Source organism: Eublepharis macularius, chromosome 12 (assembly GCF_028583425.1).
Source record: "Eublepharis macularius isolate TG4126 chromosome 12, MPM_Emac_v1.0, whole genome shotgun sequence".
NCBI classification, from domain to species: Eukaryota; Metazoa; Chordata; class Lepidosauria; order Squamata; family Eublepharidae; genus Eublepharis; species Eublepharis macularius.
Genome location: NC_072801.1, coordinates 54,717,513 through 54,732,936, shown reverse-complemented (window position 1 = coordinate 54,732,936; position 15,424 = coordinate 54,717,513). Strand labels below are relative to the sequence as shown.

General features: G+C 40.4%; 1 protein-coding gene across 1 annotated transcript; it reads left to right on the top strand.

Moving 5' to 3' along the window:
* The first annotated feature begins 1,412 nt into the window (after positions 1-1,412).
* Positions 1,413-15,120, top strand: LOC129338550 (butyrophilin subfamily 2 member A2-like). The gene is made up of 11 exons (XM_054992864.1): positions 1,413-1,682; positions 3,988-4,260; positions 4,363-4,461; positions 5,123-5,149; positions 5,395-5,421; positions 8,557-8,583; positions 9,270-9,296; positions 10,816-10,842; positions 11,895-11,915; positions 12,018-12,044; positions 13,743-15,120. Exons 1-11 carry the CDS (start codon positions 1,601-1,603, stop codon positions 14,276-14,278), a joined length of 1,173 nt encoding a protein of 390 aa, XP_054848839.1. The 5' UTR covers positions 1,413-1,600; the 3' UTR covers positions 14,279-15,120.
* Positions 15,121-15,424: the final 304 nt, after the last annotated feature.

The window sequence follows — 15,424 nt, the reverse complement described above, 5'->3', positions numbered from 1 at the left end:
ACGAACCAAAAAACAAACCAAACCAACCGGCCTAAAGTTCGTGGCGGTTCATCAGAAATGGATTCTGATGAACCACTGGTTTGCAAACCATGAACCAGCCTGGTCCGTAATGAACTTTGGTTTGTATTTCAGTTCGTGCCCATCTCTACTCTCTACACGTTACTAAGTACCTAGGGATGCTCAAGAGAACTTCATTTCACATGTCCCCTCCAATTTCCAATGCACTCACTTGCACAGTCATACTTCAATTTGCTCCCTGTGAATACATTTCCCTCTTGGATATCAGTTCTTCCTCGACTGTTAAAAGTATCCCAGTTTCTCCAGCTCCCACATCCATTCATTGAAATGTACATCTTGACACTTTCTCACATCTTAAAGAAATGCAAATAGGCAAGTCAAAGTTGCCTACATTACTTGTTCTTGAAGTGAAAACAGAGCTGAATTGGCGCTTTGCCGTCTGGAATCACTTGCAGAAGCAGTCACACAGAGAGAGTATATATGAATTGTCACATAGCCCTTGCAAAGCTGTAGTTCAGTTGCTTCAAGACACACATTGAATGTCTTCCTCAGTATATCATGATGCCATGGGGCACATCTTAAAGTAACATCATGCCATACCTCATGAGTCGTGACTTGTCGTGACTGGATGTACATTTCTTCTTTGCAGCTCTTAATAGGCCCAGTGAAGTAACTAATGGTTTTATTTTACATCAAAACATGATCTTTGAATTGTGATCTGCTGCCTAAACAGGAAGTGACAAAGAGGGCTTTCATAACTGCTTTCTAGTTCAATTAAATTCCAGTCATGTGAGCAGCTCACCTCAAGCTTAGAGAATTGCTCTTCTGCATGCATCATTAGCTAAAAACATATGTCTTGTGTTTGTGAGTAATTGTCTAAGATGGACAGCATGTGGCAGGGAGGTGGTGACAGGAACTGAATGGCTACTGGATATCATCTTCTACATATATAATTGAGTAAGCATGTTTCAGACAACTCACTTTATACCCTGGTGCACCACTAGAGGGTGCTGCAGCAAAGGAAAGCCCAGGTAACTCACCATATCACTCCAGAAAACATGCCTTGGAGGAGCCTACAGTATTTGTTCTTGCAGAGAAAACACCTGCATTGGTGCTTTGCCCTCTGGACACACTTGAAGATACAATCACACAAAGGGAGCTCCTGTGAAAGTGGCATTCATGTGTGCCAAGCAAGAACAGCCTGCATGTGAATTGAGGACCACATATAAAATCTTGCACTTGAACACTTCACAATATGTATTTCCACTCCTTGCTGAATCCTGGAAGAGAGAGAACTTTTACAGTGCAAGTACAATTTAACACTTCCTCCTTCAGCGCTTCATTTTCAGTTCACAGTTAATCAGTAACTGATTACCTGCAGGACAGCACAGAGGAAGACTGAAACCGAGACTTCGCTATTCATGGTCAAAGGTAGCAGCTAAGAGAGAAAACCAGCTCAGGCTAGAAAATGAATTTTCCCTTAGGTTTAGGTCTTTGAAAAAGTAAAACACTAATATTGTTGGGAAGAGGAGAAGGTTCATGGTCCCTGAATGCTCAGCAGTGATCCAGTCTTCTTTGTTGTATGGGTGTTTTCTCCTCATGGAAGATACAGTCACTATGGAACTACTTCCTGCCATTTCTGCTGATGATTCATTCGACTGTGGGTAAGTGGATTTTGTGATTTTTTTTTAAAAAAAACTAGAGTTAGAAAGTTCAATTACCCATTAACCAATTATATATTTAGCTAATTAAGTGAAAGATCTCAATTCTAATTAGTAAGGGCTATGAGTTAAGGGCCCCACTTGTTTAGACAATTGAGGCTAGTGTGTTTTGGTTTCTTATTGTAAAAGATAGAGACAATATTAAAACCCCGCGAAAAATTTTCACAAGACAAATCCATGTCTGTTTTGGCACAAGCATTTCATAATACTTACACTCGGAAACAAAGATATCAGGATACTACCATAAATTGTAAGGGGAGGGGCAGATGGATTCAGCAGTGGGCCCCAGTCCCCCCTTAAAGGCTAGACCCCCAGCAAACAGAATGATTGCCGCAACATGAACAACGGAGGCCCCTTTCACCCAAAGCATGCCCCTATCCCCAACCAAATCCACGCCACTGTGCACCATCCCAGAAACACAGCAATGTTGGGATGGTCTGCTGATGTAAGTTTGGATTGTGCCAGTATATCTTCAACCTATGTCGGCATCGCAGCTAGTTGGCTCCTATTAGTGCAGCTTTATTCCATATTCTCTTTAAAAATCTCAAGGTGGAACCCATGGTTTCCTCTTTCTCCATTTTTATCTTAATTTTATGAGGTAAGGTAGGTTGAGAGAGAATGACTGGCCCATGGTCACCATGTAAGTTTCATGGAGTGTACAGATTTAAACCTGGTATTCCTCAGGCCTAGTCTGACACTCTAACTGCTCTACCAAACAAATAATGGATACTTCCTTCAGTATCTCAAAAATGCATCACTATTGAGATTGTGTTGAAATGCAAATATATTTAAATTCCATCGATTGATCATATTTTTTTCACCTATTGATTAACCAATCATCATCATCATCATCGTCATAGCAACAACATTCAATTTATATTCTGCGGATGACTTAACACCCACTCAGAGTGGTTTACAAAGTATGTCATTATTATCCCCTACAGCAGTACTCTCCAGGGAGCCAGACGTACATGTTCGGGCTTATCCCTGGGACTTTCACCCCCAGAGGCTATTCCATCTTATTGCTATTCTTTAAAGATTCCAGCTCAATGCAGAGCCTTCACATTGGCTAGACTTAACTCCTTCCCCTCTAAAGTGCTTTCTGGTTGTTTCTCTGGACTCCCTTATCCTGAACGAGTTTGTGACTGTGGACAAGGAAAGTTAGAGACCTTGGATCATATAATATTTTTTTGCCCTAAGTGGAGTAAGGAAAGAGAGATTTATTGTTCCTATTATGTCAAAAGAAAAGCTTCCCTTCCTTCCTTGGGCAATCTCAGTGTTATTGTCTGATAACTTTCCTGACAATCAAACCTCTGCTATAGTGGCTTCCTTTTTAGCCACGGTGATAAAGAAACAAGATTTTCATTAGTTTAGATAGTTTAAAGTGATAATGACGAGTTATGTCTATGTGAATTGGGTATGTTCAAGTGTGCAGTTCATATTTTGTTGGTATTTGTATGGCTTATGGCTTCGGCCGGAAAAGCAATAAACATTATTATTATTATTATTATTATCCCCACAACAACAACACACCCTATGAGGTGGGTGGGGCTGAGAGAGCTCCTAGAAGCTGTGACTGACCCAAGGTCACCCAGCTGGCTTCAAGTGGAGGAGGTGGGAATCCAACCCCGTTCTCCAGATTAGAGTCCTGCGCTCTTAACCACTACACCAAACTGGCTCTCAGCTAAGAGTTTGTTAATGGGTTGTCAGCCTTAGCTTTTATTGTTTTGTGTTTCCCCATACTCACCCATTTCTCAACAGGCAGTTCGGAGCAAGGTAAAATATGGATGGATTTATGGTCTTCACCTTTTCCCTAGCCCTGGAAACTATATGTAGCCCCAGCTAGAAATATGGCACTTGCTTGTAATTTTTTGTACAGTATGCGTTGGATCCAGTTATTTTTCACTCAATCTCATTCCATTACAATCCTTGTTATCCCAGATGGTTTTTGTCCACGTAGGTTCCATAATACTCAGTAAAGACTTTTTGTTGATCAAAGGGGACCCACCCTTCCCTTTTACATCAGTGGAAAAGCTGCATGGATAAAACACATATCTATCTCTTTCCCTTTCAATTTACTGATCTCAAGGTTGGGGCATGATCTACTGTGAGTTACAGCAGGCCAGCAGATGAAGAACAATGCTGCATATAAGCTAAGTCAGAGAAATTAGTACAGTTTATGAAGTTCAGCTTCATAAGCCCTCCTGGTGTTTACAGTTTACACTCACCCTATTTCCTGTGTCTCCAGGTAACAGCAGAAGCCCTTTGATTGTGCTGGACCAATACGAAGGCAGCGGAATCAGACTCATCTGCACATCTGAGACGTTGCCACCTGAGCTCCAGCTGCTATGGGTAGACGGCAAAGGACAGGAACTTGCTGCTCCAGCCACAACCACTCCAGGCAACACCAATATTGCAAGTTCTTTTCTTCTACAGCCAGGTTCTGGGAATGCTGTGACCTGCAGAATTGTCAGCAAAGTCACAAAGATATCAGCAGGATCAACTTCTGTCATCATCGCAGGTGAATGAGAAAGAGCATTGAGTAGAAGTTGAAGGCAACTGTGCAGGATGTACTTCATGAACAATATAAAACCATATAATAGTGACCTTGCTCTCTTTCCAGACATCTTCTTCCCCTCCACTTCTCGATGGATGGTTGCCTTTTTTATGATTGCGGTTCTTGGCATGATTGTCATCATTGCTATCTTCTGTAAATTGAACAGTAAGTTTTATCGTTAATGTTCTTCCAGAACACCTAGACTTGTGCGTTAAAAGAGTAGTGGTACATTTTTATTGTCATACTAATTGTTCTCTTTCAAAATCCTAAATTTCCCCCAAATCATCTTATGGATATTCATTATTAAGCTATACAAATTGTAATCCTATACTGATAGTGCAGAAAAATGTGGATTAAGAAGTTATATTAGAACTGTGTTTATGTTCTGTTCTTTGATCTGTAGTGTTGTTTCATTTTGCACATTACTTTTGTGGGTGTACACTTAAAAATATAGGGTTGGATCCAGCCAGCTTTTCCACTAAATCTTACGCAATTCTCCTCTTTATCACAGCCCCCCCCCCCCGGCTTTTGTCCATACAAGTCCAGTGATCCTCAGCATAACCTTTTTGGGAGGTTAAAGGGGACTCTGCTTTTCTTACCAGCTGAAAAGCTGGTTGGATTCAACCCATAATGTGGGGATAAGACTAACAGATATCATACACCAGACAGCCAAGATAGGCCATAGTGCTCCAGTTTGCTGTCTTCTAGGCTTAGGTTTGTTGTGGCATAATACAGGGAAAGGACTTCAAACTTTCCTCAGCAATGAATATATGAAAATCATAAGCATAGAAGCATATTAAACATTATGTTCTTTATATGATTTCAGAAAACCGTTGGAAGCTTGCACTCTCAGGTTAGTTACTGTATCAATTTAATGGTGATTTATGGGGAGAAACAACAAGGGAGGGTAAAAAACTATGGTGACTTCAGGTAGCACTGATGCAGGCGGCACAAAGAGGACTACAGCTACTCAAGCCGTGTACGTTGAGAGTCATATAAACATTCAGTGTAGTTTGTTGCAAAATTTGATGTGATTTTAAGCACCAGATATTTCAACATGGATGATTATAATTCTAATACATATTTCCATGTACACAGATAATGAACGGAAGGCAACAGAAGAAGGTAAGTACTGGTGTTTCTTTATTCTTCCTGTATTAAAATTGTATATAGATGAACCTTTTCTGCACAGAATGATGAGACCCACATGTGTACTGCAGCATTTCTACGCAGGGAGTATACAAGAGTATAGGTCAATTATGAAACATCTAAGAATTAAGCTGTTTCTTTTTATGCAGGTAAAATAAAAGGAAAGAAGTAGACTAAGGGCCAAGCTACAAGTGACGAATGACACAGGTTGGACACTTGTCAGCTTCCCTCAAGTTTTGATGGGAAATGTAGGCATCCTGGTCTTGCAGCTTGGCTCTCCAACTGCTGTCCAATGGACTTTTCAACTATCACTTGTCCAACATTCCACCAAGCTGCCTACATTTCCCATCAAAACTTGAGGAAAGCTGACAAGTGTCCAATCTGTGGCCGTTTCCAGACGGCTTACCTGCCTCCGGAACGTCGCGCCATCTTGTGGGGAAAATGCGAAATATCGCGTTTTCTCGCGCGAGTTTTGCACGATGTCGCGCAAAACTCGCGCGAGAAAACACGGTATTTCGCGTTTTCCCCGCAAGATTGCGCGACATTCCAGAGGCAGGTAAGCCATCTGGAAACGGCCTGTGTCATTCGTCACTTGTAGTTTGGCCCTTAGATCCACTGAAATCCCCCAAAGTGTGTGTGTGTGTGGGGGGGGGGACCCAGAGGCAACAATGGAAATGTTAAACTGAAAAATCAGTAGATTAGTTGATAAGACATCATTTTTCAATTCTCTCAGGATCTTTAGTAATTTAAAATTTGAAGGGAATATAGTCATTTAAATATTGAGGATAGATATTCATGCAAGGCCTTTTAAAGATTATTGTAGGAATAGAAGGACTGAAAATTAGACAGGACCCCTGCATGTTTCCTCAGAATGATAAATTCAAATATAGGTTTATTATTCTCAAGAAATGTCCTATTCAGTGGCAGATAGGTGATTAAGGACACTGGAAAAAGTTGCAGTATGAGCAAGCTAGCAGCAGTAACAACCACAGTCACAACAAGCCATGGGTGGCCTGTTCTTCCTCCTTTAGTCTCTTGGTTGGGGGGTGGGGGGTGGGGACAGGCTGGGAGGGGCGGGGCCCTTTTCCAGGACCCCTTTTGCCTCCCCGTCTGCCCCTGATGCTATGGCTTTGTTAACTGAAATTTAAGGATAGTTTAGGCGGGCATCTGTTTTGGTCTGCAGTAGAACAGCAGGATATGAGTCCAGTGGCACCTTAGAGACCAACAAGAGTTTCACAGTGTAAACTTTCAAGAGTTACAGCTCCCTTCTTTGGACTTGTGTCAGAAGAATAGAGCTCTGACTCTCAAAAGCTTACTCTCTGAAAATCTTGTTGGTCTCTAAGGTGCCACTGGACTCATATCCTACCGAAATCTATGGGGAAGAAATTAACAATCTGAATATGAAACTTTCTCAGCTTCAGGAAATGTAAAGATTCATATGTACGAGAACCCATTTTTGGAAAAAATCAATTCTGTTGGATAAGGAAAATGAAAAGCAACATTTGGATTTTGAAGAGGTTAGATTTTGCAAATGTCTGAGGGATCTCAAGGACTATGAAGATACAGGGCCGTATTAACCCATGACCAGGCCCCTAGGCTTTCAGGTATTTTGGGCCCCCTCCAGCATTTCAGTCTTTCACCTCACTACAGCTGACAGCCTGACCCTAGTATTGTTGGTACTAGACCACAGTACATAGCCCTATATCCATTTTGAGGGTCTCCTGAAGAATTCTATTCATATATACTTATGAGAGTAGTTACATGGATAAATATGTATGTACACATATTGCTATGGTACAGAGTATAAAGTGCCTTTAACCTAGGGCACAGGTTATAGTGCTTCAGCAAAGAAAATTGATGGGCCCCTAGTTCCTGTGGGGCCCCTAGGCTTCAGCCTAGTTAGTCTTATGGATAATATGGCCCTGTGAAGACGGTGCTCAGTTTAGGGTTGCTAAGTGCCCCCTAATCGCAGCCAAACTCTGGCGGTTTGTGTCTCTGTCTGCTGATTTCTGGCAATTGGTGGGAGGAGATAAGTTACCAGACTATTGCCTGCCACCAGCAGGCATTGTGGGCAAACAGGCACACATGCCTCTGTGCCCTGCTGTGATAATGTCACTTCCAGAATATGTGTGTGTGTATTTGTGTGTGTGTGTGTGTGTGTGTGTGTGTGTGAGAGAGAGAGAGAGAGCGAGCATGTGTGCACTTTGCAATTCCTTAAGAATCAGCCCAAAATATGCCCACCCCATGCCACAACATCACTTCCAGAAGTGTAGTCATCGCACAGGGGCATGGAGGCACACACATGAGTGCTGCATCTCCCTGCACTCCCAATCTCCCAATGGTTGCCAATGAGACCTGGCAACCCTAGTTCAACTGGGGGTAGTCCATGGGTGACTGACCTGTTCAGAAATTGTGTCTCTTAATGATACTGCACACTACTCAATAGGATGACATTAGTGCTACCTCAAATTGGCAACATTATGATGTAAAAGGCACTAATCTCCAGGATTTTTTAGAACAATCATGGTATGGGCTTAGAGGGATATAACACTACTTACGATTGCACTATTAATTACTGCCAAATACTAATTAGATCTGAAAGTCCATAATATTAATAAAGATCAAACTAAATCTCAGGTGACTAATGAGTAGCTGATCACAAAACCCATTTTGCAAGTCTTCATGAGGTGCTGAATTATGTTACTAGATCCTGTTTTACACTCTTATTGCAGTCTTCTGCTCCCGCCATTTAGTTTAAGTAGTTTAAATGACATATACTGTATAACCGAGCCGCAACTGAGTGTGAAAGTTATGGACAAATTTAAATCTCTTTAACGGAACTGAATGGAATGTTAGAGGTGAAATTAGATGGGCGTTTACCTGGCATTAAGTCACATTGAATACAGTGGGATTTATATCTAACTCTAAACAGGATCATTCTGCAAAATTTTTACTTTTGGCTATTTTATACCCTTAATTTATATCTTTTAAAATGTACTAAAACATGGGAAAAATCAAAGATTACAACTGCCCTTCCTAATCCTAACAAGAAGGTTGTTATGTGTGTTCTCTCCAACAATATTCAAATAATGTAAATTTTGTGTCTTGCAGAAATAGGACGCCTTAACATTATCCTGGGTAAGACTGCCTTTTAGCTCTTCCAGACAGAATGATATACTTGACTCGGGCTGTAACCCTAAGGACATTTTTTTAAAGAGTAAGCTCTATTGAATAAAATGGTATTTCTGAGTAGATCTGCCTAAGATTGCTCTCTTAGATGATTGTGTATTAATAGAAAGTTGAAAAATAACTTTCTCAAATGTTCATATAACAATATACGGTATTAGTTAGTGCCTTTGGTAACAATTCCTTTTTTATTTTTTATTTTTTGTACAAAATACAAAAAGAAGGAATGAGAATGGGAAATCCCAGAACTTAATTGGTTCTTGCCAGGCCATATATGCTATTCTTAGAAACAGAGATGATAAATATTTCTGTAATCACTTTGCTTCAGGTGGGTAGCCATATTGGGCTGTAGCAAAAGAGCAATATTTGGGCTCAAGGGTACTTTATAGACCAACTAGATTTTCAGGGTATGAGACTTCAAGATACTCTTAAAAGCTCATGCTCTGGAAATCTAGTTAAGATGCTACTGGACCCAATTTTTGCAGATCTGGTTACTTAATATAAATTCAATTTTAATTCAGGTTAAATAACTGAAGTGCCTCATTCAAAAAACACTGGATATTTCTTTGTGTGGTTTCACAAGTATTCTAACCACCAAATGTGTCAGGATTAACTGTACTATTTGCTTTCTCTTTCAGAAAAAGAAAAAGTAGTATCTCAGGAAGGTAATTCCAAATTCCCCTCAGAGATGTCATCAAATTACAAATTTCTTACAGTCCCACCAAGGATTGCCAAGCATGGCCTGGCGACTGGTGGAGGGTAGGGACATCATGCCTCTCTTGGAATTGTACGTAAAACCATAGCATTTGTGGCGATTCCTAGAGTGGACTGATGTCACGTCTTGGAAAATCTGAAAGTGATATCATGCCATTCTCCAGGGGTGATTGTTTTATATTATTTTCCTCCTGCCATCCACAGGAGCGGCTGCAGGAAGTAAGTGCCAAGGTAGGAGGTGCCCTGGCCCTAGTGGGGAAATGGCAGCCCTAGGCCTATTTTATCTCCAGCAATACCTATTTTAGCTCAAACATGTGCTTATGCCATAACAGGTTGACTGCTCTTTGATTAATATATTCTTTACCATTCTCAATGGTAATATTCTTTACCATTCTCAAGGCAGTTTCCACTGTATAAAATACATTCAACTGCTAAAATACAGTTTAAAAATCCCAATACAACAAATAGCAGCTTTAAAATCAAACCAAAAACAGCATCCATAAAATAGTTCTATAGAGTATTAGGAAAAGCAATAAAACTAATCAATCAAGTGGCAAAAAAATCAAACAAGGTAAAACAGGAGATACTCTCACTAAATGGATGATGGCTGAAAGTGGCAGAGGAAGATTGGAGATGAAAGGGTGTAGTTACACATTGCTGTCAGGACATGGAGGGATAAAGGGGATAGTGAAAGACAGGGCTGGGGCTTACCCCAAAGAAAACATTCTGCACTTAAATAAAGGTAATCTTCAGTGTTAAAAAAAAAGGAGAAAAGCCAAGGAAAGATCAGTTCTGTGGCTGATGCAGCCTTTCTCCAAGCAAAATGCAAAGAAGTCTCGGAAGCAGTTTGGAAACTGAGGGCCAAGCTACACATGACGAATGACACTTGAACGGCAAGTGGATTGAGTGGAGGGCAAGTGAACAGGGAGAAATACACTTGCTGTTCAAGTGTCATTCGTCATGTGTAGCTTGGCCCTGAATCAGGGTATTTTGACCCTGTGTGCAAAACTTGAAGATACATCAAAACTGTATGGAGCCAGAACTGAAGAAAAAGCCCCATGCAGAAAAGAACCTAGTATAACACCCAGCTGCTGTTCTGACCAAGTTTAGTCCACTAAGCTCTGAGCAAAAGAAAGAAATTCTGATCATCCATTACCCAATTAATTTCCAAGGGAAATTCTTGGAGTACTCTGATCCAATGCAATGTTACATTAGGAACCCCCAGTCCTTAGAACAGCAATTCCCCCCTCCTGAAATCTGAAATCTGTCTGGATTCTTTCTTGGCTAGTCCCAGATCTGGATTTTGGATCTGAATATGTCCCTTCTCCAGAATTCACAACCCTAAATATTCTAAATATCCCAAATGGTCTAAAATATAAATCAAAAAAGGGGGGAAAGCACATGCTGTTTATATTGGAGGGATCCTTTTTCCAGATGTTTCATTTAATTGCTCACTTTGTTCCTTTGCAGCTTTGAAAGAAGTACAAGCTCGTTATGGTAAGATGATGATTTTTGGCATAACATTCAGTAATTCCTCAGTTCCTTTTCTTGCATAAGACTTAAATTGGTTTTGTTTACAATCCTAATGTGAATGAAGAACTTACCTTTATGTACCTGTGATAAAGGATGTGGATATGTTATATTTTGGAATAACTGTGAACATTTTTTAGGCTTTTCCGTATTAATTAGAGTGAACAATACCTTTTAAGATGATTAATAAAACTTTTAAAGATTATTCCAACCTAAGTGTATTTTACATTCAATACCAAAATGTGTGAAAAAATGACACACTGAAAGCTGAAGGCAAACGTTCCTCCGCAGACAGCAGCATCTGGGTCGAAAATGCCCAGAATTACACAAGCAGCAAGGCCAGCAGCAGAACACATGGGCAGTTCAGGGCCGATTCCACACGGCTTACCTGAAGCCGGGACGTTGCGCAACGTTGCGCATCATGCCAGAAAAAACGTGGAAGATCGCGTTTTCTTGCGCGAGTTTTGCACGACGTCACGCAAAACTCGCGAGAAAATGCTTTCTTTTGCGTTTTTTCCGGCATGATCCGCAACGTTGTGCAACGTCCCGGCTTCAGGTAAGCCGTGTGGAATCGGCCCAGGAAACGAGGAATTTGGAACACTGGCCTCTTTGTGTCCCAGAAATAATTGGCTAAAAGAAACACAGCTTAGAACTTGCACTTGGGAAGCATTTCTTTTCATTCTTGATGTTATCACAGTCATCCCAGGGGCTATAAGATTTACAGAGGGGCTATAAGATGTACAAGGGGAAAGTTCTCTTACTACAGGAAAGGCTTCCCTAGCAGGGATAAATGAAAGCATCCACATGACATGATCTAATATATACCATTCCTCAAATGATCTTTGCACACCTATGTTGCCATTTTAATGTTTTTGATGAAAGAAAAATTAAGGAAAAACCTCTGCTCCTTATTTCTATATTACGTAGCCCTTCATACCCTTTACAGCTTCTTGGTTGTTATAGCATCTATGTTTGCCCAAAGATTTGTGTATAATAATTGCTAGTATCTTTCATTTTAGAGAACACCATGGCAGAATTGGGTGAGTATAGTGCCTCTTTTTGAAATCAAGCAAGCTAAATTCTTCAAAAATAAGCTGTTAAGCATTGCAAATACCATTACTACCTACTGTTTTTCATTGCAGAGTTCAGAAGTGCAGTTTCCCATGCAGGTATGGTAAACTCTAAATGTAATTCCGCTAGCAACTGTCACTCTAGAAACTTGCACTGCTAGCCACACCTTCATAAACACTCTGCTAGGCACTTGGACCTTCTGTTGTTGTGAACACATCTGTTCCCCCAGCGGAACGGGAAGATCTATTTAAAACTGTCCGTCTAACTGGAATTCACATGCATCTCAATTGATGGGTCAGAATGCTGGTCTTTCCAAGGGCTATTCAGGCAGGTGTTTTCATTTTGAGAGTTAAAGGTTCAGTTTACATTTCATTAAAATCAGTGGTCATCACTGAAATCGAAACTTTCCTTTCAAGTTTTCTTCTAAAAAGTCCAAAGTTTCTATATTAAAATGCTTTATTGCAAGTATGAGCATTTGAAAGTATAATTCGCTAAACAACACTGAATCAGTTTGGTTATCTTTCATTATTTATTTTACTCAATTTCTATCCCTCATTTTCCCCCAATGGGGACTCAAAATGTCTACATCTCCCTTTTCCATTTTATCCCCACATCACTGTTGCAAGGTAGATTAGGCTAAGAGTGTGTGATGGGCTAAGGTCATCCAGCAAGAGTGGCAGAGTTGCAATTCAAACCTGGGTCTCCCAGATCCAAATCCAAAACTCTAACCACTGTACAAAACTACCACATCCAAACTTTCTGTGGAGTTTTAGTGGCATGACGGTTTTGGAAATATTAGTTACCGAAGAGAGAAATATCAAGCATAAAATCCAATTAAATGGATTTGTAGCATCTTCATAAAAATGCATGTTTCTGTTGACCTCTTTGGTGTAGAATCATACATAGAAAAACTCAGAGTACCTGCTTAGATAGTAACATTAGTGGAGAACAACCAGTTTAGGGCAAAGGATAATAACAGCTGAGGCTTGGTCCTCTAGAACAAGTGAAGAGATCTCTTCTAGCCAGATTGGCTATGATCAGTTGTGGTGAACTCCTCTTAAAGAAACAGCTCATCACAATCCCATCTACAAGTCAGAACCAGCACATAAGGGCTGCTTTAGCTCAGGTTCTACATTGTGGCTTTTAACCATTTCACATCAGATAGATCTGAGTTTACCGCAGCAAGCTATTGAGTTTTGGTGTGATACAGTGAAAACTACCCAATCTGAATTGTGAGCTTAACTTGTAGGGTTACCAGCAGGTCTGGAGAAAAATGTCTTAACCTGTTAATAAAGGCTTGGTGGTGGTGGGGAGTACCTACCGTCATGTCATAGCTAACTTATGGCAACCCCTGGTGGGGTTTTCACGGCAAGAGACTAACACGGGTGGTTTGCCATTGCCTGTCTCTGCACCCCTGGTCGAATTTGAGGTCTCCCATCCTACTACTAACCAAGGCTGACCCTGCTTAGCTTCTGAGATCTGACAAGATTGGGTTTGCCTGGGCTATCCAGGTCAGGTAATAAAGGCTTAAGGAGATACTATTTATCTATGCCATGAAAGGCTCTGACAACTTCCGCACATTAATCCTCTACTAAAAGCACAGGGCATTTTCTTCCTGACCTGTTGGCAACCCCATCAACTTGCTATGCAGTAACATTCACCATGTGGGATCAATACAAAGTGGCCTTCATGAAAATGCTAGTACATGCAGACCAGTTGCTATTCCCCTTGTTATTTCTTTTTGTTTGAATATGAATGACTGACCAATGATAATATTGTTTCTTCCTGCTTTCTAGTCAATATCACTTTGGATCCTCATTGCACACATCCCAAACTCATCATCCAAGGGAAAAACAGAGTTAAACTGAATTCTTCAGACTCAGGACAGAAGGACCTCAAAGGCACTTTGATTGCAGTGGCAAATGAGGGGTTTTCTTCTGGGAAACTGTACTGGGAGGTGGAAGTGGGAGGCAGACCTTTCTGGGAGCTGGGGGTACTTGCTGAGACAGTAAGAAAAAGACTAATAAATGAGAGGTTGGAAAAGCCATTGGAGGAAGGGTATGTAAGTATTCAGTGGTTCCAGTGCCAATACCATTGCACTGGAGGAAATAGCTTAACTGATAGTCAGAATAAAGAATGTGCAGTTGTAGGTGTTTTTCTGGACTTTGAAGAGAACATGCTATCCTTTTATGATGTTGAGTTAATGTGTCTTATTAGGTCAATTCCAGTAGAGTTCTTTGAGAAAATGTATCCATTCTTCAATCCTGGGAGTGATGAAAAGTACCTGGGTGTTTGGCATATGAACTCCCCTCCGTGCTTAGCTTCCCTTTGAAAGTAAACACTACACTCGTTTTATCCATGCTATTGAGGCTTGTACATGGGCTGATTTACACATGCATCTACAACACTTGATGTCTTTCTCTACATTTGATGACTTCAAGTTGAATGTGTGAACCCTTCATTTGAAGGCACTGCATTTGAAGTGATGTGAGGAGATGGAAATGGGATACAACTCATCACTTGATGCTGGAGCCAAGACTCCAGAAATGAATGATATATGAAGCAATCCAAAGAAATGAGATAGATATTTTTGAAATAGAAGCTAAACAAGGGAAAACATTTAGTTGGGGTTATATGTACAGCAGAGAGAGTAAAGAAAAAGAAGATCTAGTGCTATTCAAAGAAGGTAATATTAGAGAAAGCATTTTTGTATTTTGATTTTGGTTCAAGGAATATGAGGCCACAATCACTCATATGTCTGAAATGATAGTCAAAACTTGTGTCAGAAGAATGAGTGGTGCACACCATAGCACCAAAAACCCAGAGGGAGAAAAAACTTCTGAAGTATTTATGTCTGTAGCTACAGCACAGATCCTTTGAAATGTAGATGTTTCCAATTATCTTTACCAAAACAGCAGTGTCTAGCATGCATTAAGCAAACTGAAATGATAAGACTCTATATGTATAACAGGCATAGAAGTGGTATGCATTTGTGATCCTGTGGATCCTATGCTTCATGGGTCATGTGTTTGTTCTGATCCATATCCTGATATTTGCACAGTGGTCTTGATCTCTTTTCAAATATTTTAGTCATAAAACGTACCATAAGCAATGACCACTATTCTCAACAATGCCTGTACATATTCTGAAACAATAAATGAAACAATAACTTTGCTGCTGTTGTCTTTCATCTGTATGACTTAGTGAAGTTTTGCATTAATCCAAAATTGTTCTGAACTTTAAAAAATTGAAACCAGGGGGCACTAGTCATACAAAAGGTTTTCTGAAACTGATCCCCATTCACCTTTTTTCTCCTTCATTGATGCTTCTTCATCTGGTCTTGACAACAGTAATTGCAATCTGTCTGTCGCCTGTCTTATGATATATGGTTAGGAAGCTGGGTCACAGAAATGTCTGTGTGAATGTGGTCCACTGTTCCATTTCCTTCCAGTTTTGACTAAGATTGCCTGAATATAAG

Excerpts from the sequence above, each read along its gene's own strand:
- LOC129338550 (XM_054992864.1), top strand. The coding sequence starts at position 1,601 with ATGGGTGTTTTCTCCTCATGGAAGATACAGTCACTATGGAACTACTTC. Across the intron at positions 4,261-4,362 it reads AACTTCTGTCATCATCGCAG|ACATCTTCTTCCCCTCCACT; the intron begins GTGAATGAGAAA and ends CTCTCTTTCCAG. Across the intron at positions 10,843-11,894 it reads AGAAGTACAAGCTCGTTATG|AGAACACCATGGCAGAATTG; the intron begins GTAAGATGATGA and ends CTTTCATTTTAG.